General features: G+C 43.8%; 1 protein-coding gene across 4 annotated transcripts in view; it reads right to left on the bottom strand.

Moving 5' to 3' along the window:
- LOC129715327 (partitioning defective 3 homolog) overlaps positions 1-26,862 on the bottom strand; it is a 954,144-nt gene that overhangs the window by 101,744 nt on the left and 825,538 nt on the right. For 3 of the 4 annotated variants that reach the window (XM_055665210.1, XM_055665202.1, XM_055665217.1), the window contains one exon: positions 18,405-18,668. The exons of the other annotated variant lie outside the window; for it this stretch is intronic. In XM_055665210.1, the coding sequence (XP_055521185.1) occupies positions 18,405-18,668 (264 nt within the window). The remainder of the gene's footprint in view (positions 1-18,404; positions 18,669-26,862) is intronic. 4 annotated transcript variants of the gene reach the window in all.

Consider the following 26,862-nt stretch of genomic DNA (forward strand, 5'->3'; position numbering starts at 1 on the left):
AAAATTATAAAGCGTAACATTTATAAACTGCAGCCGACATTCTCTCACCTAACTCACATAGATAAAAGTAATTAGATAACAACTCCCAGAACCAAGGTACCACTTTGTAAATTATGGTTATTGGTACTACATTTTGGTTGTTTTTTTTAAAACCACTCCAGACGCCTCCTCGATCTATATCCTCTCTTGAAAATTCAAACCTTTTTTCAGTCTCGGGAGTTTCAAATTGACTGTAAATAGACTCAAATTTGAATAATTCATTCTTTTTTTTTCACCTTAAATGAGACTGCTTCATCCACACTTTGTAGTTTATTATCTCACTGTTATCCTAACAATGCAAATTTGATCAACACTGGTAGACAAAAGACTGGCATTTTTCAATCAGGAATTGCTCTTTCGTGAGTTGATGCACCAACTTTAAGGACATCCTGTGGCTAGTGGTGTGCAGCAGGGTTCGGAGATGGGTCCACTGCTATTTGCTGCCCAAACTAAAAGCTGAGTCTCACGTTGCGAGTTGACATAAGAGGTACCCCGAGTGAAAGACTCGTGGTTGTGTACGAGATTGCAAGTGTATGATCAAGAGTTTAACTGAGTTCCCACGGGTATGACAAGTTTGCCGTTTACTTGTCATTTCTGCGATGTTCCAAGTTCGGCTCCCTTACTCTTGAGCCAATCCTGATTGAAGGTTTGTTTTAACAAGCAACAGTGTTATGCTTTAATAAGCAACAGTGTTAAAGAAGACCTCTCCACCCTGTGGCTTTGTTTTAAAGATATAATTCAGCGCGGCCGCATCTATTGATGTGACCTACAAAGGGAAAATGCACACCATCCAGTGCCAGAGCAATTATACTTATGATTTGTTTGAAACACACAGGTTTGATATGTTTTAATTGTATTTACTGCCATGTCTACACACTGCGGGGAGACGGGAGATTAAATCTTTGAATGTGGACGGATGTGCACATCAGATTGTTTTGAGACGGAGCTCAGGGTTCGCCTCCTGAGCTGCTTTGGTGCCCAGGCGTGAATTGAGGTGGAGAGAGGTTGGGGGGGGGGGCGTCATTAATCTGTCTGGGGTGACATGGCTCTTGGGTTAGGCTGGGATCATTCTCTGCGGGATGATCTTAGTGCAGGAGACAAGTGTATAGAGGTGTACTGACTGTGTCGGCAGACACTTTGGAAGTGATTGCCCACCAGTCTCAAAAACCGCTGTGTCTCCCACAGCCAACAGCAACTCCAGCCCAGCCCCGCTCCAGCTCCAGAGGAGATGAGGGGGCGCAGCTCGGGCTGTGGGTGAACTGCCACTTGTCGCCGTAGCGGCCAATCGGGGAGCGAGTTCCTCTGGAGTTGGAGCGGGGCTGGGCTGGAGTTGCTGTTGGCTGTGGGTCTCTGGGTTCTCCGTGCTTGCAGTGGGCCTGGTGGGCCTGGTGGTCGGTGTCCCGTTGGTCCTGACGTCTCTGGCCACCCCCCTGGACAGGAGTTGAGACTGGGAACTGTACCGCCCTTGCCCTCTCCCTCTGCAAATGCAAACAACCCCACTCTCCTGCGGGGTGCTGGAGAGGGGAGGAAAGGGGTCACACACATGGCCGGGAAGCAGAGGGGTGGGGGTGTGGGTGGTGACAGATGGGGCCAACAATGAGTGGAGAAAGACAGAAACACCGACGTGCAAAGGAGACCTACAACAGTGCATGATCTCTCTCGCGTTATGGCAGGTGATTGTCGCTGGGAAACTGAAGGGAGCGACAATCTGCTGCTGCCTGCCCGCTGAGTTAAAGAGTTCCCACGGTAGACTCACGATACACTAAGGTAAACGCACGGGCCACTACGTTCTTACAACGAGTTAAAATGTTTCAATTCTTAAGCACAAGAGTAAAATTGACTCGTGGAAAATTTTAAACATGTTTGATTTTTTGCAAGAGTTGACAAGTTTCACGAGTACCTGCCGTTAGCGCCACGAGTCTCTAAGTTGTGTCCACGAGTTCCGTACGTAATCGTATGTTATTACCACGAGTTTTAACTCGGGGTACGTCTTGTGTCAACTCACAACGTGAGACTCAGCTTTCACAATTTGTGGAAGGGTCTCGACCCAAAACGTCACCCATTCCTTCTATCCAGAGGTGCTGCCTGTCCCGCTGAGTTACTCCAGCATTTTGTGTCCATCTTCTAACAATTTGGATGACGTGTAGTTTACACTGTTCATAAATTTGCCGATGACACCAAAATTCGCGGTAAGATGCAGAGCGAGAAAGGATATCTATATATCAGATCAGTCTCGATTAGTTGGGAAGGTGGGCCAAGGAATGCCAAATGGAATTTAACTCTGACAAGGGTGGCACGGTGGCGCAGCGTTAGAGCTACTGCCTTACAGCACCAGAGACTCGGGTTCGATTCTGACTACGGGTGCTTGTCTGTACTGACTTTGTATGTTCTCCCCGTGACCTGCATTGATTTGCTCCGAGATCTTCGGTTTCCTCCCACACTCCAGAGATGTGCAGGTTTGTAGGTTAATTGGTTGGGTGTAAATGTAAAATAAATGACCCTAGTGTGTAATGTGCAGGGATCGCTGGTCGGTGTGGACTCGGTGGGCCGAAGGGCCTGTTTCCACACGCTAAACTAAACTAAGTGCAAGGTGTAAGACGTTTTGGTATGTCAAACCAGGGCAGGACTTGCACAGGAAATATCAGCAAAGCCTAAAGCTCCTATCGCACTGTATGGTTGTGAGTCGTCTCCTCAAGTCGCCTAAAGAGTTGTAATCTTTTTCTGGTTGCCGCTGGATTTTGAAATGTTCAAAACTTTTCGGTGACCATGGGCTTGACGTAGCTTGTCTTCTCCTGTCGTAGGTGCTGTCGCAGGTTATCTCCAGGTGACGTTGGTTGTGGCCGGGTGCTGACTGGTAAATTCCATTGGTGACTATCTACGTCAACCTACATCAACCAGCGACAGGTACCGGAGGCTGAATTGTCTCCAGTTGTCCTCAGTTATTTCCGACAAGCTGTAGCTTGTCATAGCTTGTCACGGTTGGACGTAGGTTGACTTCGGTTGCCGTAGGTTGTCACCTGTGTGGTCGTAGGTTGGCGTAGGTGTGGTCATAGGTGGACGTCCTAATGGGTCTCCGGTTGGTCCGTAGCTTGCCGTAGCTTGACTAGGTGGTAGTTTGTCGTAGCTTGTCATAGACCTTGTCGTGGGGGGGGGGGCGGGGGGGGGGGGGGTCCAGTCACCGGTTTTTCGGCAACCTGCTACGACTGTGGCAGTCGCCGGAAAAATCACCTAAGTGGGACAAGCCCCTTATAGGGTGATTTAGAACAGCTAGATCTGGGAGTACAGGCACATGGTTCTCTGTAAGTGGGGAGTCAGGTAAACAGGTTGGTAAAAATAACATTTGGCATGCTTGCATCTATTGGGAAGGTACCGAGTATAAAGGTAGTGATGTCATGACAGAGTTGTAACAAGCCATTGGTGGGACCACACTTGGAGTACTGTATGCAGTTCACCCAGCTATAGAAAGGATGTTATCAAGGAATGGTGACCTTATTGAAGCATCATGAGGGACAAGGAGAACATTAATGTTCACAAACATAGAGGACAGAGAAACCTAGAAACATAGAAAAAAGGTGCAGGAGTAGGCCATTCGGCCCTTCGAACCAGCATCCCCATTCAATATGATCATTCTGTAACCTGTTCCTGCTCTCTCCCCATATCCCTTGATTCCGTTAACCCTAAGAACTACAAACTCTCTCTGGAATACATCCAATGAATCGGCCTCCACTGCTTTCTGTGGCAGAGAATTTCACAGATTCACAACCCTCTGGGTGAAAAAGTTTTTCCTCATCGCAGTCCTAAATGGCCTACCCCTTATTCTTACACTGTGGCCCCTGGTTCTGGACTCCCCCAGGTAAAGGATTCTAACACCAGTGGCCACAGGATTAAGAGGAACCTCAGGGGCAACCTTTTGCCCTCAGAAGGTAGTCTGCGTCTGGGACAAGCTGCCAGACGAAGCTATAGAAGCGGATGCAATTACAACTTTCAAAAGACATTTGCACAGGAAGGGTTTAGAGGGATATGAACTAAATGCAGGGAAATGGGACAAGCCCGGAATGCCGGCTGGGTCGGCATTGGCCAACTTGGACCAAAGAGCTGTTTCCACGCTGTAAGGCTCTATAACTATTAAATTCATATCCAGTTTTTCTATAAGTGCTAACTACTTTTTTTCTTGTCAAGAAAAATCCTGTGATAACTGCCATAATCCCTGAAGAAAAACATTAAAACAATTATACTGCAAAATGTGATAATAATCAGCACCAAAATGACAAAGAACGCACAGATAAACCACCAGTTTCACTTATGCAATTACGCGGGGAAGATTGTCACAGGACCAAAGTGCCAATGGCTGGCAAGAACTTTGTGCAGCAGTTTCAGAAACTCTGAGGAGAAAGACCAACATATTTAGCATCTAACTTAGAAACATAGAAACATAGAAATTAGGTGCAGGAGTAGGCCATTCGGCCCTTCGAGCCTGCACCGCCATTTAATATGATCATGGCTGATCATCCAACTCAGTATCCAGTACCTGCCTTCTCTCCATACCCTCTGATCCCCTTGGCCACAAGGGCCACATCTAACTCCCTCTTAAATATAGCCAATGAACTGGCCTCAACTACCCTCTGTGGCAGAGAGTTCCAGAGATTCACCACTCTCTGTGTGAAAAAAGTTCTCCTCATCTCGGTTTTAAAGGATTTCCCCCTTATCCTTGAGCTGTGACCCCTTGTCCTGGACTTCCCCAACATCGGGAACAATCTTCCTGCATCTAGCCTGTCCAACCCCTTAAGAAATTTTGTAAGTTTTCTATAAGATCCCCTCTCAATCTCCTAAATTCTAGAGAGTATAAACCAAGTCTATCCAGTCTTTCTTTCATAAGACAGTCCTGACATCCCAGGAATCAGTCTGGTGAACCTTCTCAACTCCCTCTATGGCAATAATGTCCTTCCTCAGATTTGGAGACCAAAACTGCACGCAATACTCCAGGTGTGGTCTCACCAAGACCCTGTACAACTGCAGTAGAACAGTTAGAGAGTGAAAGTGATTGCAGATGTTAAATTATTTGCACAAACAATTAAAAAAATAACCAAAACATTTGCTTTTCAAGTTACAATTGCTAAAGATTGTTTGTTGAACCAAAGAAACAGAACACGTACGGCTTGGTGGCGCGGCGGTAGAGCTACTGCCTTACGGCGCCAGAGACTCGGGTTCAATTCGGACAACGGATGCTTGTCTGTACGGATTTTGCACATTATCCCCTTGACCTGCGTGGGTTTTCTCGTACAGGGTTTATAGGTTAATTGGCTTGGTATAAAATGTAAAATTGGCCCGTGTGTATGTAGGGCAGTGTTAAAGGCCTATCCCACTTACTCGATTTTTTCAGGAGACTGCAGGCACCCGTTAAAGTCGCAGCAGGTCGCCAGAAAAATCCCACAACCAGAAAAACGTACCACTCTTTGGGCGACTACTCACGACCATGCAGGAGACATGTTGCGGGGTGATGCCTATATGGTCCAAAGTGAGTATGGTCCAAAGAGTCGTACATTTTTCTGGTCGCCGCTGGATTTTCAACATGCTGAGAATGTTCGCCGACCTGCTGCGACTATGGCGGGTGCCGGCAGTCGACAAAAAAAATCGCGTAAGTGGGACTGTAAAATTATCCTTAGTGTGTGTCGGATAGTGTTAGTGTGCAGGAATCACTGGTCGGTGTGGATTATGAGGCCCATAGGGCCTGTTTTCGTGCTGTATCTCTAAACTAAGCTAACCGCAACATCAAGATTCACCTCATCCTTTCTATACACTACATGGTTTGGCTCTGCACCTCGTTTCTTAAATCTGGAATAATAACATAAGCCATGTAATTAGTATCCCATCTAGAGGGGCAGGCAAGGACATTATCTCATTTCAAAAGCTTGATTTCAAAATTGCCATTAGCATCTATCAATAATTACAGACCACCAGTTATCGTTAATGACATTTTTTTTTCCCAAACAGAGAAAAGCACCACAGTTTATTTTACATGCCATTAGGAGTTTTATCCTCCATTTGTACTGATCCGTTTTGTGGAAGACACACTGTTTCACTGCATGTTGCATTACAGCTTAAGACAGCATTGCCATCTTAAAAGGCCTGTCATTTCCGATTTCACGTTGCAGCCGGAAGGAGCTCCAACACGGCCAGATGCATGTTGCATGGTTGTGCCTGTCTGCCGAGCAAAACATATGTTTCACTTGGGAAATGGGGAGCCCACATACGTTACAGTGACAAACAAAAAACTCACAGCTGTGGCCATGTGTTTTCTGAATTCTCAACTTAAAACCAGGAGAAGATGGCCCTTCATTGATGATGTTATTGAACTGCACCACCACTTCCCATCCACATCCATCCTTTTGTTGGGCTGTTATAATCTTGCACACTGTAAAAGATCAACAACTGTCCACATTTTCTCTATTTGGGTGCAATGAAACGATAAGCAATTTTATAAGCAATTATAAAGGGACTGGACCAGCTAGATGCAGGAAAACATGTTCCCAATGTTGGGCGAGTCCAGACCCAGGGGCCACAGTCTTAGAATAAAGGGGAGGTAATTTAAGACTGGTGAGAAAAAACTTTTTCACCCAGAGATTTGTGAATTTTATGGAATTCCCTGCCACAGAGGGCAATGGAGGCCAAATCACTGGATGGATTTAAGAGAGAGTTAGATAGAGCTCTAGGGGCTAGTGGAATCAAGGGATATGGGGAGAAGGCAGGCACGGGTTATTGATAGGGGACGGTCAGCCATGATCATAATGAACGGCGGTGCTGGCTCAAAGGGCCGAATGGCCTCCTCCTGCACCTATTTTCTATGTTTCAATGTTTCTAAGATAACGATCTCTCCCCCAAACTAAAGCATAAGATTTCTTTTTTCTAACGGTGGATTTCATTGTTGGCCTGCTTTAACTGAGATTGTCACATGGAATACATCTGAGCTGCGAAAGAAACAAGCAGCACAAATCAGTGGGATTCTGTGGTGACTCATCCTTGTACTTCAGGCCTGACATTATATCTGTTGCCTGACAGTGCTCATTCTACATGTGGATGTAACATTCACCACTGAGCTCTCAACCTCGATAAAACTATATGCAAGCCGCCCGCCACTGCTGCTCAAAGATAGAACTTTTAACAATATAATTCACTGCTCCTTTTAGCTCAAATCATCACATGAAGAACCAAGACACTGAAAACAAAAATAAAATGGTAATGATACACTTCACATGGGAACTTTGGGCGGCACGGTGGCGCAGCGGTAGAGTTGCTGCCTTACTGCGCTTGCAGCGCCAGAGACACGGGTTCGATCCTGACTATGGGCGCTGTCTATACAGAGTTTGTACATTCTCCCCGTGACCCATGTGGGTTTTCTTCGAGATCTTCGGTTTCCTCCCACACTCCAAAGCCGTACAGGTTTGTAGGTTATTTGGCTTGGTGTGAATGTAAAATTGTCCCTAGTGTGTGTAGGATAGTGTTAGTGTGCGGGGATCATTGGTCAGCATGGACTCGGTGGGCCGAAGGGCCCGTTTCCACACTGTATTTCTAAACTAAACTTTATCCTTAATAAGAAAAAAATAATCAATTTCCAGAACCAAATAGTGGTCAAATCAACAGGCCTCCTTTATGTGCTCTGAAAATTGCTGCAGACTGTTCACAGATGAAATAGATATCAAGAAAGCAAAAGATCAAAAGAACATTTTTTTGTATGAATAACAATTTGTACTTGCAATGGTTGCAACTAAATCTGATAACCCTTCTTGATTCTGAAAATGCTGATGTAAACTGGAGTAACGTTATCTGAATTACAATTGTTCATTGGATCAACGTTGAATTACATTGATATCCAACAGAATTTACGTATTAGGCTCCCAAGGATATTTGCCTCGTGAGTTGAATGTGTGTGCCTTTATCCCCTCCTATGTGATATTTTTTTAACCACGAAGCAAACCAAGATATAGAATGACCATTTCAATAACCAAGCTGGAACAATAATGCCTGGAAATACCCTGCTCCTCTACTTCCTGAGAAGATTATGGAGAGTCAGTTTGTCAAGGAGGACTCTAACTTCTACAGGTGCACAGTAGAGAGCATGCTGACCGGTTGCATCGTGGCTTGGTTCGGCAACTTGAGCGCCCAGGAGCGGAAAAGACTACAAAAAGTAGTAAACACTGCCCAGTCCATCATCGGCTCTGACCTCCCTTCCATCGGGGGGATCTATCGCAGTCGCTGCCTCAAAAAGGCTGGCAGCATCATCAAGGCCCCACACCATCCTGGCCACACACTTATCTCCCCGCTACCTTCAGATAGAAGGTACAGGAGCCTGAAGACTGCATCATCCAGGTTCAGAAATAGCTGTTTCCCCACAGCTATCAGGCTATTAAACTCAACTGAAACAAATCTCTGAACATTAATAGACCATTATCTGTTTATTTGCACTTTATCTGCTTATTTATTGATGTGTGTATATATTTATATAATGGTACATGGACACACTGATCTGTTCTGTAGTCATGCCTACTATATTCTGTTGTGCTGAAGCAAAGCAAGAATTCCATTGTCCTATCTCGGACACATGACAATAAACTTTCTTGACTTGACTTGACTTGACTTGACTTGACGTGACTTGACTTGCCCTTCTAGGTATATGCGATAAACTGTGGCAGAACTGAACAGCTTCCATTAATCGGAACCTTATGCTTACAACGCTCTGACTCACCATCCTCTACGACAGCCTCAGCATTGCATTGACACAACCATATGTGAACCGTACAGGACATATTAAAGGTACACAAAAATGCTGGAGAAACTCAGCGGATGCAGCAGCATCTATGGAGCGAAGGAAATAGGCAACGTTTCGGGCCAAAACCCTTCTTCAGATATATTAAAGTTGACTGCAGATGACACAAAGATTGGTCGTGTGGTTGACGGAGGGGAGGAAAGTCCACCAATTTCATGAGGAAATTGATGGTTAGATTTAGTTTAGTTTAGAGATACACCGCGGAAACGTGCCCTTCGGCCCGCCGAGTCCACGCCGACCAGCGATCGCTGCACACTAACGCTATCCTACACACTATGGATAATGACTAAAAAACAGTTTTTACCCCACTGCTATAAAAGCACTAAATGTAGCCGCCAAGTAAAAGAGGGGCCAGACATACTAAGGGAATGTGGTACACTGTGAAATCGACAGAAGGATGGAGGGTTGGGTGTTTATGCGTGCTATTTTCGTGATATTTATTTTAGTTGTTTATCTTTTAATATTTTATCTTGTATGTATCGTTAGCTTTTAGAAATGTTTGAATGGTGCACTGACTGGCTGACATTTTTAAATTTCGTTGTACATGGTTCATGTTACAATGACAATAAAGAAACTATTCTATTTTATTCTATTCTATTCTATTCTAATTTACATTTATACCAAGCCAATTAACGTGCAAACCTGAACGTCTTTGGAATGTGGGAGGAAGCCGAAGTGCCCGGAGAAAGCCCACGTGGGTCACGGGGAGAACGTATGAACTCTGTACAGAGAAGCAACCGTATTTACGATCGAACCCGAATCGCTGGCGCTGCAGGGAAGCAACTCTACCGCTGCACCACCGTGCAGCCCCTGGTCTGGTCAGTTAGACACAAGAACTTCCAATTGGAATTCGTCCAGAAAAGGTGGGGTAATAAATTGGGGGGGATACAATGTGGCAAGAAAACAGACAACAAACGGAGGAGGTTGGGGGGAAAAAGATGAGCTTGGAATGCATGCCTTTGAAGATATCTGGATGGAAAATACCATTCATGATGATTCCCTTTGTTGGTTCGAGCAGGATTAAGTTACATTTATATGAAAACTCTTGCTCCGCCAGAGCCTTGAGTGTGATTTACGATTCTGGTCAAAACTTGAGGAGATTTGAAGGATGTGCCAGGATGGGAACGTTTAACTTTAAGATTTGATAGGCAGGGGTTGGTTTCTTTGGAACAGAGGAAGCTGAGGCGAGATTCAATCAAGATGTACAGAATCACGAAGGAGCCGAGATGAAGCGACTGCTTGGCTTCACTGGTGGGATCAAAAACCAAGGGGCAGAAATTTAAAACAAGTTGTAGAAGGATGAAGGATGAGAGGCAAGACAAGCTTTTCACCACATGAAGCGAGATGGGGGTCTGGAATTCTTGCCCGGAAACGTGGGAGCGGAAGAAACCTTGTCATGTTGTAAAATTCTCTGCTTCGGTCTTTGAAAAGCGGTTACCTATAGATCAGTGAGGCCAGTGCCAAAAGATCGGATTAGCTCATTTTGAACCGACTTGTATTGTATTGTATTGTATTGTATATCTTTATTGTCATTTCCTGAGTATTCGCATACCCAGAGGAAACAAAAAAACGTTGCTCAACCAGTGTCCATTCAGTGTGCATGAAAAAATAAATAGAAATAAAAAATACCTGTATCATGAACAAATTTAACACTCTACTAAACATTCAACAGGCGTTCCGACCGGCAGCGGCACAACAGTGGCTCTGCTGCAGTGTGTCCAGGTTGGGGGTTTGTGCGCGATACTTGGCAGGGGGCAAAGTCCATTTAGCAGTCTTATAGCCTGTGGGAAGAAGCTGAGGAGCATCCTGCTGGTTTTGCAGCTAATGCTCCTGTACCTCTTCCCAGATGGCAGGATGGAGAAAATGTCATGCGATGGGTGGTAAGGGTCTTTGATGATGGAGATGGCTCTGCTGATACATCTCTTCCTGTATATGTCCAGCAGGAAGGGGAGTGCAGCACCAATAATCCTGCTGGCAGTCTTCACTATCCTGTCTAGTTGGTGCCGTTCTTGGACTATGACTAGACTCTGCCGACTTGGACACAATGAGCTGAAATAACTCATTTTGTGTTGTTAATTTTCTCTGTATAACACTGCAAACAATTCAATCTTATAAATGACATACACAACAAAAAGCTCCATAGGTGTTGTGAATTACAGTATTTTATCAACTGTGAGTGGTAGGGCTCTAAGGGAGTGTTGTAGAGCAGAGGGATCCAGGGATACAGGTACACAGTTCCTGATAGTGGCATCACAGGTAAATAGAATGGCAACAAAAGGCTTCAGGAGCATTGACCTTCATCAGTCAGGGAATTGAGGATAAAAGTTGGGACATTATATTACAGTTGCACAAGATGTTTGACGAGGCCACATTTGGAGTGGTGTGTAGGAAGCAATTGCAGATGCAGTTTTACACTGAAGATAGACACAAAATGCTGGAGTAACCCAGCGGGACAGGCAGCAACTCCGGAGAGAAGCAATGGGTGGCTTTTCGGGTGGAGATCCTTCTTCAGTGTGTGTCTAGTTTTGGTCAACATGCTATAGGAAGGATGTCATTAAGCTGGAAAGAGTCCAAAGAAGATTTCTGAGGATGTTGCCAGAATTAGTGGCTGAGCTATAGGGAGAGGCCGGCAGGTTAGGACTCTATTCCTTGGAACGGAGAAGGCTGAGAGGTGATCTTATTGAGAGGTCAATAAAATCACAAGGGGAATAGATGGGATGAATGGCCAGAGTCTTTTATCCAAAAGTCAAGGGTCAAGAGTGGTTTATTGTCATGTGTCCCAGATAGGAGAATGAAATTCTTGCTTGCTGCAGCACAACAGAATATGTAAACATAGCACATTACAGAGAAGAAAAGTTCAGTGTGTATATATACACATGCACACATACTCAATAACTAAACACATATAGTGCAATAATAATAATAGTCTGTTGTAGTACAGAGCTTATTTGGTGTTGTGTTTAATAGCCTGATGACTGTGGGGAAGATGCTGTTCCTGAACCTGGACGTTACAGTTTTCAGGCTCCTGTACCTTCTTCCCAATGACATTAGTGAAATGAGAGTGTGTGGTGTGGGTCTTTGATGATGTTGGGTGCCTTTTTGAGGCAGCGACATCGATAGATCCCTTCGATGGTGGGGAGGTCAGAGCCAGTGATGGGCTTCACAAATCAAAAACCAAAAGTCATAGGTTTGAGAGGGCAACATTTAATGGCAATGTGAGGGGCGCCCATTTCACGCGGAGGCTGGTGGGTATATGGAACAAACTGCTAGAGGATGTGGGAGAGGTAGGTACTATTACAGCATTTTAAAAAGACACTTGGACGAGTACGTGCAGGAAAGGTTGAGAGGTATATAGGCCATACGTGGTCAAATGGGAATAGCTTATATGGGGCATCTTGGTCAACATGTGCGAGTTGGGACTGAGATTCTGTTGTATTTCACTGTAAACAAATTCTCGGTTGATTTTTTATCCTTGCAAATAGTTTAGCCTGATTGTTTTGAAAGTGGTCATTACTGTCAAATGCCAAAGGTTTTATATTCTTTGCTCCTTCACTCAATGTTTTTTATAAATGTTATTTTATTATGGTATATGTATGTCACTGGCAATGCGGCCATCTACTGCCCATCCTAAATGGCCCTGAAGTAAGAGTATTTCAGAGAGCAATTAAGAATCAACCACATTTATGGTTCGCATGTAGGCTGAATCAGGTTGACAAATTCCCTTACCATTAGTTATTTGTGAACCAGTAGGATTTCTATGAAATCTGATAGTTTCACATTCACCGTTAATGTCGCTTGCGACTTCAGATTTCTTTGACCTCAGTCACTGTGGTGTGATTCAAACTCAAATGTTTGGATCAATAGTCCGGGACTAAAGATGCTAGCACAGTCTAACTGAACCACTCTGCTATGTTGTAGGAAGCAACTGCAGAGGCTGGTTTCAACCGAAGATAGACACAAAATGCTGGAGTAACTCAGCGGGACAGGCAGCATCTCCGGAGAGAAGGAATGGGTGACGTTTGGGTCGAGACACTTCTTCAGACTCTGTTATGGTACCTATTTAAAATTGCTACACTACAAAAAAGTGCCTGGACAGAGTTTCAAATTAAAATGCTTTCAGATATGTTCTCTGCGCACCAACTAGACTTGACATGGGGATGCTGTGCACTTTTAACACTTTTTAAAGCCCCATGGAACTTCACTACTGAGCTATTATCGCAAATGTCATTCTCCAGCGAAGGTTTGAAATGACCTTTTAATGGAAAGAAAGCTCTGGATTTATCAGAGCTGACTTCTGCCAAAAAACAGATGGGGCATGAAAGGAAAATGACATTGGAACTAATCCAACTGTTAGTGTTGCTTGCAAAGGCTCATTTTAAAGGTATACCACTGTGCAACACAGTTCCAAAAGCATTGAAATGTCACATAATATCAGCTCACTCTGAATGGTCTGAATGTGCTGATAAATTAGAAGAATTCTGAAGCAAAATGTAATTTGAAATCAGGCGAATACTTTAAAATACTTTGTATCACTTAATTATTCCATGAGGCATAATATATATATTTTTAATGATGAATGCAAAGGGAGCTTGCTTCCAAATAAATAACTAAGAAACTTGAAATAGAGGAATGGAAGTGAAATAATGGTTTCCAGAAGTCACATTGCAACTTTTTCAGACATAAACTTTTTGAAACTTTAGCAGCATATACCTGCTGGCAATACCTTCATTAAACATAGCAAAATATAATCCAAGACCTCCCGTCTGAATTCCATAAGAAAACGTTCTATTACAGTGTGAATTACAGATATCTATTATTGTCAATCTTTTGCAATAAGTGTTTTATTTACCCAAAGTACAGAAAAACAGAAACTCAAGGGCCATTCCAGGGGGAATGTTGAATCAGGGAAGACATGAATATGGACAATAGATATTTAAACTAGAGATCTTCAAAGGCTCTCTTGAAACTGGACATCATGATGTTATTTAAGACTATCTGGTCAGCCGCAATAATTTAATATCACAGTATATCGTTAATTACTTTTATCTCTCGGGATTTATTTATTTTGGTCTCGCTGAGACTGCTGCCGACAATTTAGAGTTCTGGCTAATCTTCATTAATTAAGTATTTCTTCTTGTGCAATGCAATGCACAAATTAATTAGACATACAATTTTGAAAGCAGAGGTCAAAGTGGTTTTTAAACAGCTCGTCACACAGTGCTGGCGCAGGCTCTCCACTTGCCAGTTAATCATCAACAGGCTGAAGGGAAAAGTAAAAGATTCAGTCGTTCCGGAGAGCGTTGACATTTCCGGTGTTAATAGTGGCAACATTGGGTATTCCAAAGGCATTCGGAAATATTATAAGTGCACGATGAAAAGCAAGTAAAACTTGGAGATTAGTTTTGTACTTTGCCGGTTTGAACCGAAGATAGACACAAAAAGCTGGAGTAACTCAGCGGGACAGGCAGCATCTCTGGAGAGAAGGAATGGGTGACGTTCGGGCTGAAGAAGGGTCTCGACCCGAAACGTCACCCATTCCTTCTCTCCATAGATGATGCCTGTCCCGCTGAGTTACTCCAGCTTTTTGTGTCTATCTAAGGTTTATATCATTTCGGACTGGTTGGGAATAGTTAGTGCCAGAGAAGACAGGGGTGGGGTGGTGGTGGTGGGGGGAGGGGTTGAGGTGAGGTGATTAGGAGAGGGTTGAGGCTTAGCCGAGAGCCTCAACCCTACTACTACTTAGTAAACTTGGAGATTAGTTGTGTACTACTGTTGCACACTAGCAAAGTGCTGATATTGCAGGCAGCAACACCGTTTTCCTGGGAGTGGTGTAAGCACAGTTGAGTCTCTTTAAACGACAGAAAGGAAACAAAATTGGCCAACTCTTGTCGAGTCCGCATTCATTAATAAGGTAAAAGCAGAGCAGTCTGGCATCTGGCATTTAAAAAAAAATACTTTTAGTTTTATACCTCTGCAGTTTTACAGCAACTAGTCGGAACTTCATGTGTAAGTACTTCATCTGTCGCTTTGCTTGACAGAATTCAATAGGTCATGTCAGGAATCAATGCACGTTATACAAGGAAAATATCTCAGCAATAAAAGGTCCATGAGAAGGCTGCAAGGCACAGGACCAGTTTTCCTGATGACAGAAAAGCAAAGCTGATGCCTGTTTAGAAGCATGTAGACATCAATAATAACGATTATAGCTCACTACTCCAGGGTGGATCCCCACTTATATCCTGTCTCGTGGCCTGGGACAGGAAGTGCATTTCCTCAACCCCATCTCCTGCGCATTCTTCCTCTCTAATCTAAAACAAAAGCTGCACACTTCAAAGATTGTTTAGGTTTTTAAAATGAGTAAGTCATCAGAATTGCAAAGTAATTACTCTGCACACGTTTGACCTTCTTCTCTTACTTACACATACACACTCACACTACGATGCGATAGAATTTTATTTATCCCAGGAGGGAGAATTGATCTGCCAACAGTCATAAAAACACAAGATACATGGAACATGAAATTAAAGTGACGAGTGGAAAGGATTGGGGATGGTCAAAGATCGGTGGTGGTGGTGGGGGGGGGGGATTAGTCTACCCCATGACAGAAGGGGAGAGGAGTTGTACACATGCACACAAACACACATACAAACATGCTTGACTTTTCCCCGTCGGGTCTCCAGTGTCGTTGGGCCTAACAGCGTGGAGCCAGCGGCGGCCTCCAACCAGGACCAACCTGAGGGCTGCAGTCACGGAGCCTGCGGACTCACCACCGCGGAGCTGGCCGACTTCGGAGCGGGGAGAACTGTGGTGCCGTGCGGCTGCGACCCGACTTTGGAGCTTCGGAGGCTCCAGCAGCAGGCCCGGTGGACAGGAACATCGGGAGCTCGCAGGTCCCGGGTGGGAGACCGCTTTTCGGAGCTCCCGCAACGGCAACTTCTCCCGCCGGAATCGCGTGGTTTAAATGACTCGGAGCGGGGCCTAACATCGCCCGGCACGGCTTAAACGGCCGCGGGACTTGCCATCGCCCGCCGGGGGCTTTAACATCGTGAGCCCCAGTCACCTCGACGCTGCAGTTGGACTGCTGGACCGCGGGAGAAGAGCAAAGGGAAGAGATAAGACTTTTGCCTTCCATCACAGTGAGGAGTTGTTGGAGATTCACTGTGATGGATGTTTGTGTAAACTGTGTTAAGTGTGTGTCTTGGTTTTTTTTATGTAATGTCATGACTGCAGGAATGAAATTACGTTCAAACCTTGTCTGTTTGAATGACAATAAAAAGCATTCTATTCTATTCTATTCTAAAAAGAATGCTTCAAGTTACTCGGCAGAAAATATCTTATGCAAATAAATCAATCGCTTTCCATAAAAATAGCCTTATGAATTGAAGATGTCACAAAATCAAATTTTACAACCACAAATTATAATCTTCACCTCACACATCTTGGATGAATGAAATAGAGAGTTCTGGAAACAAAGCCAACTCGAGCTTTGGGTGCCTACCCAGCAATAACTTAATTAGTAAACTTGACTTCAATATTTTTGGGGAGCTTCATGAAATTATATCCAGGACTAGATGGACTGAGCGAATAACAACACTCTAATCAGAGGTTCCTATGCCAACAAAGCATACATGACTAAGGTAAAGGGGCGAACATGAGTTCTCATCACAATTAGCAGGTGAGGGAGGTAAATCTTTCGTCGGTACAAAGCATACCACGCATTTCATGAACGTCAGGTAACTTTCTCTATGGCAGTAAGTATGTTTAATTGAAGCATACATTATGAAATTTAAATATTAGATGATACACCACTTGATTATTAGTAGGTGTTAAGCGCATTCAGTCAAACTCAGGACAGAACTTGGAGCAGAGGTTTTCAATGAATTAATGTATGTTTTGGGCGGTATTGTACATGGTGACACACTATATAGAGCCATGAGCATAACTCAGCTCATGTTAAGTGGTATATTGGATACACCATCCATATCTGATATTATAGTGGTGCTTGGATGTTGCACTTTTGAGATTAGAATAGAGAACAATGCAGTATAGGAACAGGTCCTTCAGCCCACGATATCTGTGCCAAATATGTTATCAATTTAAAATAATTTCCTCAGCCTGCATGTGATGCATATCCCTCCATTCCCTGCGTATCCATGTCTAAATTCCGTTTAATATCCGTCCTATTAAAATGCCTCTCAAATGCCACTAATGTATCTACTTCCACCAAAAACCTGGCAGCTGGTTCCAGGCACCCACCACTCTCTGTGTAAAAAAAACTTGCCCCACACATCTATATAACTAAAAGTCTCATCTTGACCACTTCCTGTCTGCGCTATATATTAATTTTGGTCCTCTCGCCTGTCAATCACCACGATGAAAGTAAAGCCCCTTCCGGGGGGGGTGGGGTGGGGGGGTGGTTAGGAGTATAAAACCCCGGATGCCTGGACGTGAGTCAGTCATTCTGGAAGATCGCAAGGGAGAGTCCACAACTGTGATTCTAAGCTGTGAATCAACTGAACTGTGAGCCTACAATGTACTTGCAATAAATGATTTGTTCACCCTTAATGACAATGCAATGAGTTGTTTGGCACTTTGGTGGCCTGCACTCTGCTTGAGATTTGTTCGCCCTTAATGACAATGCAATGAGTTGTTTTGAGTTTGGTGGCCTGCACTCTGCTTGAAATACTGTGAAATTGAGTTTGGTGGCCTGCACTCTGCCTGAAATGCTGTGAAATTGAGTTTGGTGGCCTGCACTCTGCCTGAAATGCTGTGAAATTGAGTTTGGTGGCCTGCACACCGCCTGAAATGCTATGACATTGAGTTTGGTGGCCAACACTCTGCATGAAATGGAATTTAAAGGCATAGCCATGAGTAAACTGTCAGCCCACCAGTCCTGAGTGACTGAGCTGCCAGCCCCAGCTGCCAATTTGTCACTCCAATACCCACGAATAAAAAAACTTAATGCACAATATCTCTTACTAAACCACATCCACACGTATCTTCCACAGCAAAGGAACACAATGACCAACTGTTACGATGCACTGAAATTTCACTTGAGCAAGGTACTGCAAACTGGTCAGCAGCTGAAATCCTATCAGTGGAAGGAATGTAACCACAAGAGCAGGAGTGATAAAACGGAAAATAAACAAATAAATGGGATCAAAGAACAATGAGTTTAAGCAAGCTAAAGATTTGGTTTCCACAATCTGTTCGTAATAGAGGAGTCGCGATTATTTTTAAAACAGAGCAGAAAATATAAATAAGAATCCAGTTGGATTATTTCCATGCAAATCTTCAAGTTCAATGCTGATAAGATGAATTTACATGCATCATCTTTGCAAGTATTGCCAGAAGATGGATGCAACAAGTACATTGGTAATTTTGGCTAACATCAGAATTGTAAAGCAATGACTAATTTGAAGCTCAACGCCAAATGCCATGACTTTAGCAAGCATTCAGTGCTTTGGAAAGTACTAAGGTAGCAAGCACATCTTGCAGGAATGCTGTCAGAGCAATCTTGCAGGCAGAAAATCCATCCAATTACCTTTCACTAGTTGCAACTTTCCCATTCCTTGGTTTATTGACTTGAGCATAAACCGCTTCCATTGGTTGTGTTTCCTCCCTTGCACTCTGCGGTCTAGTGTTTAAAATCAGGTTACGTCCGATGTCTGCAGACGAGTCATACCAACTCATGCCAGCATATGTTGGGTCATCCTCGGATCCATAAGGTCTGCTTAAGTCTTGTGGATCCATATAGTCTCGATCCCGTGCCTGCCGCTCTCGAATTTCCCGGTGTTTTGCCTGAATTCTGTAAAATTCATTAACATCAGATCACCTTGTGGCAAGTAGGTAGTCTTCATAAACATGTCAAATTGAAGCACTCTGCTCATGGTGCCAAGAGCATTACTGAATTTAAAAATTATTTTAATAAAAATGATAACAGGGGCAAATAGGTGGCAAAACATTGCACTGTCTTGAAAAGAGTCCAGGTTCAAATCTCCGCCTCATACATTTGGACGGCTCCCATCTATGAGTGGGCGTTGTGTGTCGGAAGGAACTGCAGATGTTGGTTTACACCGAAGATAGACACAAAATGCTGGAGTAACTCAGCGGGACAGGCAACACCTCTGGAGAGAAGGAATGGGTGACGTTTTGGTGCTGAGAACTTTCTTCAGGCTGAGTCTGTCTGAAGAAGGGTCGCGACCAGAAATGTCACATATTCCTTTTATCCAGAGATGCTGCCTGTCCCGCTGAGCTCCTCCAGAATTTTGTGCCTATCTATGAGTGGGCGTTTCTGCTCCTCAGCCAAAAAGAAGCACGTCTTAAAGAAAATCAACGCCATGGCCAACAGAACATGGAAAAATCCCATGGAAAGTGGTCTGTTCCATCGTGTAATCTATCTACTGTTATGTATTTTGGAGAGCTCCGGATGCTGAGGCAGGCTGAATTCTTGCTGACGGAGGACTAGCGGGATGGTCAGGGGGAAGTGACGCAGAAGGCATGTGCATTGAAAGTAAACTAAAGTAGTACCCATTTCTTCATTGTAACAAAGCAGAAACAGAAAATGTTGCAATCATCACCATGCAATAGGAGCCGTCATCCAACACAGGCAGAAACTAACATTGGTTATTCGTTAACCAATCCGTTATTGGTTCAAAACTAATTTTCAAGATGCATTTCTCAGAGTTAAAGATGAGTTATATAAGCATAAATCAAATTGTCCAATTGCCCTCAACAATTTGTATGACAATAGACAATAGACAATAGGTGCAGGAGTAGGCCATTCGGCCCTTCGAGCCAGCACCGCCATTCAATGTGATCATGACTGATCATCCCCAATCAGTACCCCCATTCCTGCCTTCTCCCCATATCCCCTGACTCCGCGATTTTTAAGAGCCCTATCTAGCTCTCTCTTGAAAGCATCCAGAGAACCTGCCTCCACCGCCCTCTGAGGCAGAGAATTCCTCAGACTCACCACTCTCTGTGAGAAAAAGTGTTTCCTCGTCTCCGTTCTAAATGGCTTACTCCTTATTCTTAAACTGTGGCCCCTGGTTCTGGACTCCCCCAACATCGGGAACATGTTTCCTGCCTCTAGCGTGTCCAGGCCCTTAACAATCTTATATGTTTCAATATGATCCCATTTCATCCTTCTAAACTCCAGAGTGTACAAGTCCAGCTGCTCCATTCTCTGAGCATATGACAGTCCCGGAAATTAACCTTGTAAACCTACGCTGCACTCCCTCGATAGCAAGAATGTCCTTCCTCAAATTAGGGGACCAAAACTGCACACAATACTCCAGGTGTGGTCTCACTTGGGCTCTGTACAACTGCAGAAGGACCTCTTTGCTCCTGTATTAGATTCCTCTTGTTATAAAGGCCAACATGCCTTCGCTTTCTTCACTGCCTGCTGTACCTGCATGCTTACTTTCATAGACTGATGTACAAGGAACCCCAGATCCCGTTGTACTGCCTCTTTTCCCAACAACGCCATTTAGATAGTAATCTGCCTTCCTGTTTTTGCCATCAATGTGGATACCCTCACATTTATCCACATTAAACTTCATCTGCCATGCATCTGCCCACTCCCCCAAACTGTCCAAGTCACCCTGCATTCTCATAGCATCCTCCTCACAGTTCACACTGCCACCCAGATTTTATCATCTGCAATTTTGCTAATGTTACTTTGAATCCCTTCATCCAAATCATTGATGTATATTGTAAATAGCTGCGGCCCCAGAACCGAGCCTTGCGGTACCCCACTAGTCACTGCCTGCCATTCTGAAAGGGATCCGTTAATCCCTACTCTTTGTTTCCTGTCTGCCAACCAATTTTCTATCCATGTCAGCACTCTACCCCAATACCATGTGCCCTAATTTTGCCCACTAATCTCCTATGTGGGACCTTATCAAATGCTTTCTGAAAGTCCAGGTACACTACATCCACTGGCTCTCCCTTGCCCATTTTCCTAGTTACATCTTCAAAAAATTCCAGAAGATTAGTCAAGCATGATTTCCCCTTCGTAAATCCATGCTGACTCGGACCAATCCTGTTACTGCTATCCAAATGTGCAGCTATCTCTTCTTTTATAATCGACTCCAGCATCTTCCCCACCACCAATGTCAGGCTAACTGGTCTATAATTCCCTATTTTCTCTCTCCCCCTTTCTTAAAAAGTGGGATAACATTAGCTACCCTCCAATCCACAGGAATTAATCCTGAGTCTATGGAACATTGGAAAATTATCACCAATGCATCCACGATTTCCAGAGCCACTTCCTTAAGTACCGTGGGATGCAGACCATCAGGCCCTGGGGATTTATCAGCCTTCAGTCCCATCAGTCTATCCAACACCATTTCCTGCCTAATGTGGATTTCCTTCAGTTCCTCCGTCACCCCAGATCCTCTGGCCACTACTATATCAGGATGCTCTTACAATCACCATAACCATGGAAACATTTGGCAGCTACAGACTTTTTTTAATCTGGTAAAATGAAGAATAACATCAGCTCGTCTGAGCAGGTGTTTGCCAGCACACTTCAGTAGTAGTGGCAAAGTCCAAATAGACAACGGACAATAGGAAATAGGTGTAGGAGTAGGCCATTCGGCCCTTCAAGCCAGCACCGTCATTCAATATGATCATGGCTGATCATCCCCAATCAGTACCCTTTCTCCCCATATCCATTGATTCAGAAAATTGCCTATCTGATAAATTACTCAATGAGATAGCCCTTTTCAAGAGATACTAATCACAATTTTATTCACTTCCAAAGTACTTGTGAGCAACATCACATAAAACCTTCCTGGTATTTAAAATAACGTATTTACTATCAAGGTCAATCCTGAACGCTTGCGTTGTCCTCTAAAGAATAATTTAACAATAGTGTAAATGGTAGGGCCCTGGAGAGTCGTGGAGCAGAGAGTGCATGAGGGACGGATGCATAATTCCTGAAAGTGGCCACACAGGTAGGCAAGGTGGTGAAGGCGGCATTTGGCACTTCATCAGTGATTACAAGAGTTGCGACCTTTCAGAAGGATCGGCAGATGTTGGTTCACACTGAATTGGAGCGAGTGAGGGAGGCCCAGTGCAAATTGGAGCACCAAGCATTCTGTCCTGGGCCTCCTCCATTGTCAGAGTGAGACCTAGCGCAAATAGGAGGAACAGCACCTCGTATTTTGCTTGGGCAACTTACACCCCAGCGGTGTGAATATATAGGATTTCCCTAACTTCAAGTAAGACTTGCTTTCCCGCTCTCTCCATCCATCCCCCTTCCCAGTTCTCCGATCAGTCTGACTGTCCCTCCGATTACATTTCATCTCTGTTTGCTTTGCTGTCACCTTCTCCAAGCTAATGATCTATTCTACATTTTCCTTGATCTTCTCTATTGACGTCTCGTTTTGACACGCTCTATCCTTCCTAATCTCTGTGTCTCCCTCTCCCCTGACTCTCCGACTGAAGAAGGGTCTTGACCCGAAACGTCACCCATTCCTTCATCCCAGAGATGTAACGCCATGTTATAGCTGTACTATGGAGTACTGCATGCAGTTATGGTCACTCTGCTATTGGAAGGATGGCTTCAAGCTGGAAAGGGTGCATAAACGATTCACCAGGATATTACCCGGACTCGAGAGCTTAAGTTATAAGGAGAGGTTGAATGTATTGGGACATCTTTCCCTGCAGCATAGGAGGCGGAAGGTTGACCTTAAAATGGGATACAAAATCATGATGGGCAGAGATGATTCTCATCTCCTTCCTAAAGGAGATGCAAGGAATTTATTTAGTCAGAGGGTGGTGAATCTGTGGGATTCATTGCCACAGAAGGGTGTGGAGGCCAAGTCAGTGGATATTTTTAAGGCAAAGATAGATAGATTCTTGATTAGTACGGGTGTCCAGGGTTATGGGGAGAAGGCAGGAGAATGGGGTTCGGAGGGAGAGACAGATCAGCCGTGATTGAATGGCGGAGTTGACTTGATGGGTTGTATGGTCTGATTCTTCTCCTATTTCTTATGACATGAGATAAGCAGAAAGATCACAGTGTTATTCCCAGGGTAGAGCAGTTCAGATCTAGAGGGCAGAGCTTTAAGGTGAGAGGATAAAGACTTAAAAGAGATCTGAGGTGCAATTTCTTCACGCAGAGGGTGGTGCTTGAATGGAACGAGCTATCACGGAAAGCCGTGATGGCGGGGTCAATGGCAACATTTTGAAGACATTTGGACAGGTACATGGAAAGGAAAGGTTTAGAGAGATATATACCAAATACAGGAACGCAACGGTAGAGTTGCTGCCTTACAGCGCTTGCAGTGCCCGAGTCCCAGGTTTGATCCTAACTATGGATGCTTGTTTGTACGGAGTTTATTCTTTATCCCCGTGACCTTGTGAGTTTCCCCTGGGATCTTCCCTTTCCCCCCACATGCCAAAGACGTACAGGTTTGTAGGTTAAATGGCTTAGTATAAGTGTAAATTATCCCTCGTGTAGGATAGTGTGAAGGGGCTGTCCCACTCAAGAGTTCTCCCGAGTTTCCCCTGATTTGAACTCGGAGTATTATGGTAATAGCCGCTCTTAGGTACTCGGGGCTCTCGTGGACATTTTTCAACGTTGAAAAATCTTCACGAGTCTTCACGAGCTTACCGCGTTTCCCGAGTACCTGCCGTTAGCGTTACGAGTCGCTAAGAGATGTCCCGAGCTCCGACGTACCCGCTACGTACATTCTACATGCTTACCATGAGTTTGAGGTTTTTTTTTAACTCGGGAGAGCTCTTGAATTACCTCGTACAGTGGGACAGGCCCTTTAGTGTGTGAGCACCACTGGTCAGTAGTGACTCGGTGGGCCGAAGGGCCTGTTTCCGTGCTGTATCTCTAAACTAAACTAAACTAAAATGGAACTAGCTCAGCTATAACATTTGGTCAGCGTAGATGAGTTGAGCTGAAGTGCCGGCTTCTATCCGTTTTGACTCTATAACAATGCTTTATGCACAGAGCCAGAAATGACAACTTGAAAAACTTGAATTCATTTACAAATTATGTCTGTGCAATTATTAGCATGGTTCTCTCGGGACATCTGCAAGTAATCTAAAACAAAATGAAAATTATGTTCAAATACATTTTTCACATTTGCCCATTGTTTAACTATCTAAATTATACAAAGTGCTAAACAAATAATTTTTAGTGAGATGATCAATTTCATTATTTGTAATAAAAAGAAATTAAACTGTCTGTAAAAGTCAGACACATAATAAATATTAGTTATCATGTTGATCAGTCATATTATATTTTATACCAGGGGTTCCCAACCTTTTCCATCCCGTTCACCCCTGGAAACGTTAATAGCTCATAACAATGTTATTTCACTTATTTATGAACAACTAATGATGAACAGATACCGGTATACCAGAACCAAACACAGTCAGTCAATGAGAACAAATATGTACAAATCCAGAATCAACAAATGTACCCCATGGGTAGGCGAACTTTACCCCGTGGGGGGCACATTGACCCCAGGTTGGAAATCCTTGCTTTATACAGAAGGATGCCTCAGGACTTGTTCTGCATTGCCAAAAGTGGTGATTTTTCTATAACATTCACCTTCAATGCGTTCTTGAGATCCAATATTATAAGTTATGCAGCTAAATTCATAGTCATCGGATGTTCACGTGTTTTGGTGGAAGAGTAATAAGAACTTCCTGAAAATGCTTCAATTGTATGGAATGGAACGGAATAATTTAATGCCACGTGTGACAAGGCACAGTGAGATTCTTTGCTTGCATACCCAAGGTATACAAATAGCAGCCACTTACGGCGCTGACATAAGTTACAAAGCACGCCGGCTCTCCCTTTCTTCTCTCGACACCCCCAACGGTTCCCACCACGCCGGGTCCCCATTGTCTGCTGTTCCATCCCCTCCCTCACGGTGACCCCCCCCCCCCACACAGGGTCCTCCATTGTTCTCCCCCTCCCCTCCCTCCCGCCAGTCCCACCACGCTCTCGTCAACCGCTGACCCGCGAGGCTTCGCCGCCGATTATTGTATCAGTTTACAAAGCAAATACAGCTTGGCAACATATGAGATTCATCCCAAGTGAAACGTGGACTTCCATGTCCTGCGGAAATCTCTGTACATTTCATCTTCACCAACAACAGCTTAAAAAAAGGAAGCGTTAACCATCTTGGACAATTCTACACCTTCCCTGTTCGAAGCATGCAATGAGTCTCTTAACAGGCACCTTGTGTGGAGTTATCGCCGTGAAAATATGTCCTTATTTCCGATTCATTTTGACTGAGGAGAGCATTATCAGTTAAAAGGAACATTATGGGAATTTATTAGAATGTTGGTAACTCTCTAAGGCCATTGCAAGTTTTTGGACTGCAAATGCACTGTTCGTTTGTTATGTTTAATAATTAATTATCTATTTGCTTTTCAAATTGAAGTACTCCGTTTAGAGAATAACATTAACAGATAGATTTTGTAACTGAATGGAAAGAATTTGAACGTGGACAGAGGGGATTAGATTTTGTAAAGTGTAGAACTGGGTGGCGATATTTCAAATAATATTTAACACTGGGGGAAAAAAACACCGACTCTAGAATAATAATATTAGGTTCTCTTAGGGAGCTTTTTCAGGACACTGATAGGGTCTCCTACAGTTTGACCCTTGATAGACCAGCTGATCTTTAGTAGTTCCAGATGGTCTTTAGTGCAAGACTACACTCAATTCTTCTTTTGTTATGACCTATGGGGGTCACAAAGTACCTGCCTGGTGCATTTTGCAAAGAAATACACACAAGGTACAAGGGGGGGTCCAAATTCCTGTTTAAACATTAGAAACAAATCACCCTCAATTTGAAGCCATGAGACAAACATTTCAAAAAAATCACCTTGCCAAAGATCAGAGTTTTTTCTAAAAAGGGGTTAATTCTAAGAGAAAATATCCTTCTCCAGAACATATTCTAATGCAAAGTCTCCACACAATGTGTTAACCTTTGTTCTGTCTTGATATTTGACTTTAAATTTGATTCGCCGTGTATGATGAGATTCGTGAATTGTCCTTGTCAATGAATTTTAATTAAAAGACCCCTCGAGCTGGCAACAATTTAAGATGTAGATTTCTGACATGCGCTACAATGTAGGCCACCATTTGACTAATTAATATAGGAGCACTTGCACTCTGTTGCTTCCGCGGTGGTGCTATTCGTTTGCAGTTTACTGTTACATTGATTTGTACGCCCGGCCTGTGCTGCTGAAGGAACAAAGAGAATCCTTCAATCCATTGCCGACAAATGGACTGTGACATCCTCAAGAAAAGTAACTAACAAAAGGCACCCTGTCCAACCCCCCTGGCTTGCCCCTTACGAGTGCCCAATCTTAGCATATTTTAAAGACAAACTAGGGTGAATCCCACCATTCCTCAACCTTGGGCAAGGTCAAAGAGAGGTCAATGGATTACAGATGAGCACTTACCAAGGTACTTAAAAAATTCTGATATCTGTTCAATTACGACAAAAATGGAATGCTAAAGATACCAAGTCACACCACAATTTATCTCGTTTTAAAATTTCTACATTTTGGAAATGTTGCACATTAATAATATTATTGATATCTGAAACAAATGCATATTGCAGAATGTATTTATGTAAAAACTATTCAATTGTCTAAGTCCTATATATTAATGTGAACCCAACTTTGGACTTGCGATCTCCATGTCTGTCCCATTGTCCTTTTCCTTTATAAGCAGCTTCTTTCATGTAATGATTTAATTATTTTTCCACCGGGCTTTTAATTTCCGTTTCCGTCTCCTTGCTTCTGTTGTCCCCTTTCTATCTCAGCTGCATCCGAGGCAATGTCACCAGCAATGACAATGGGAGCCAGATAGGGCTCTTAAAGATAGCGGAGTCAAGGGATATGGGGAGAAGGCAGGAACGGGGTACTGATTGTGGATGCTCAGCCATGATCACATTGAATGGCGGTGCTGGCTCGAAGGGTCGAATGGCCTACTTCTGCAGCTATTGCCT

Source organism: Leucoraja erinacea, chromosome 2 (genome assembly GCF_028641065.1).
Source record: "Leucoraja erinacea ecotype New England chromosome 2, Leri_hhj_1, whole genome shotgun sequence".
Lineage (NCBI taxonomy): Eukaryota > Metazoa > Chordata > Chondrichthyes > Rajiformes > Rajidae > Leucoraja > Leucoraja erinaceus.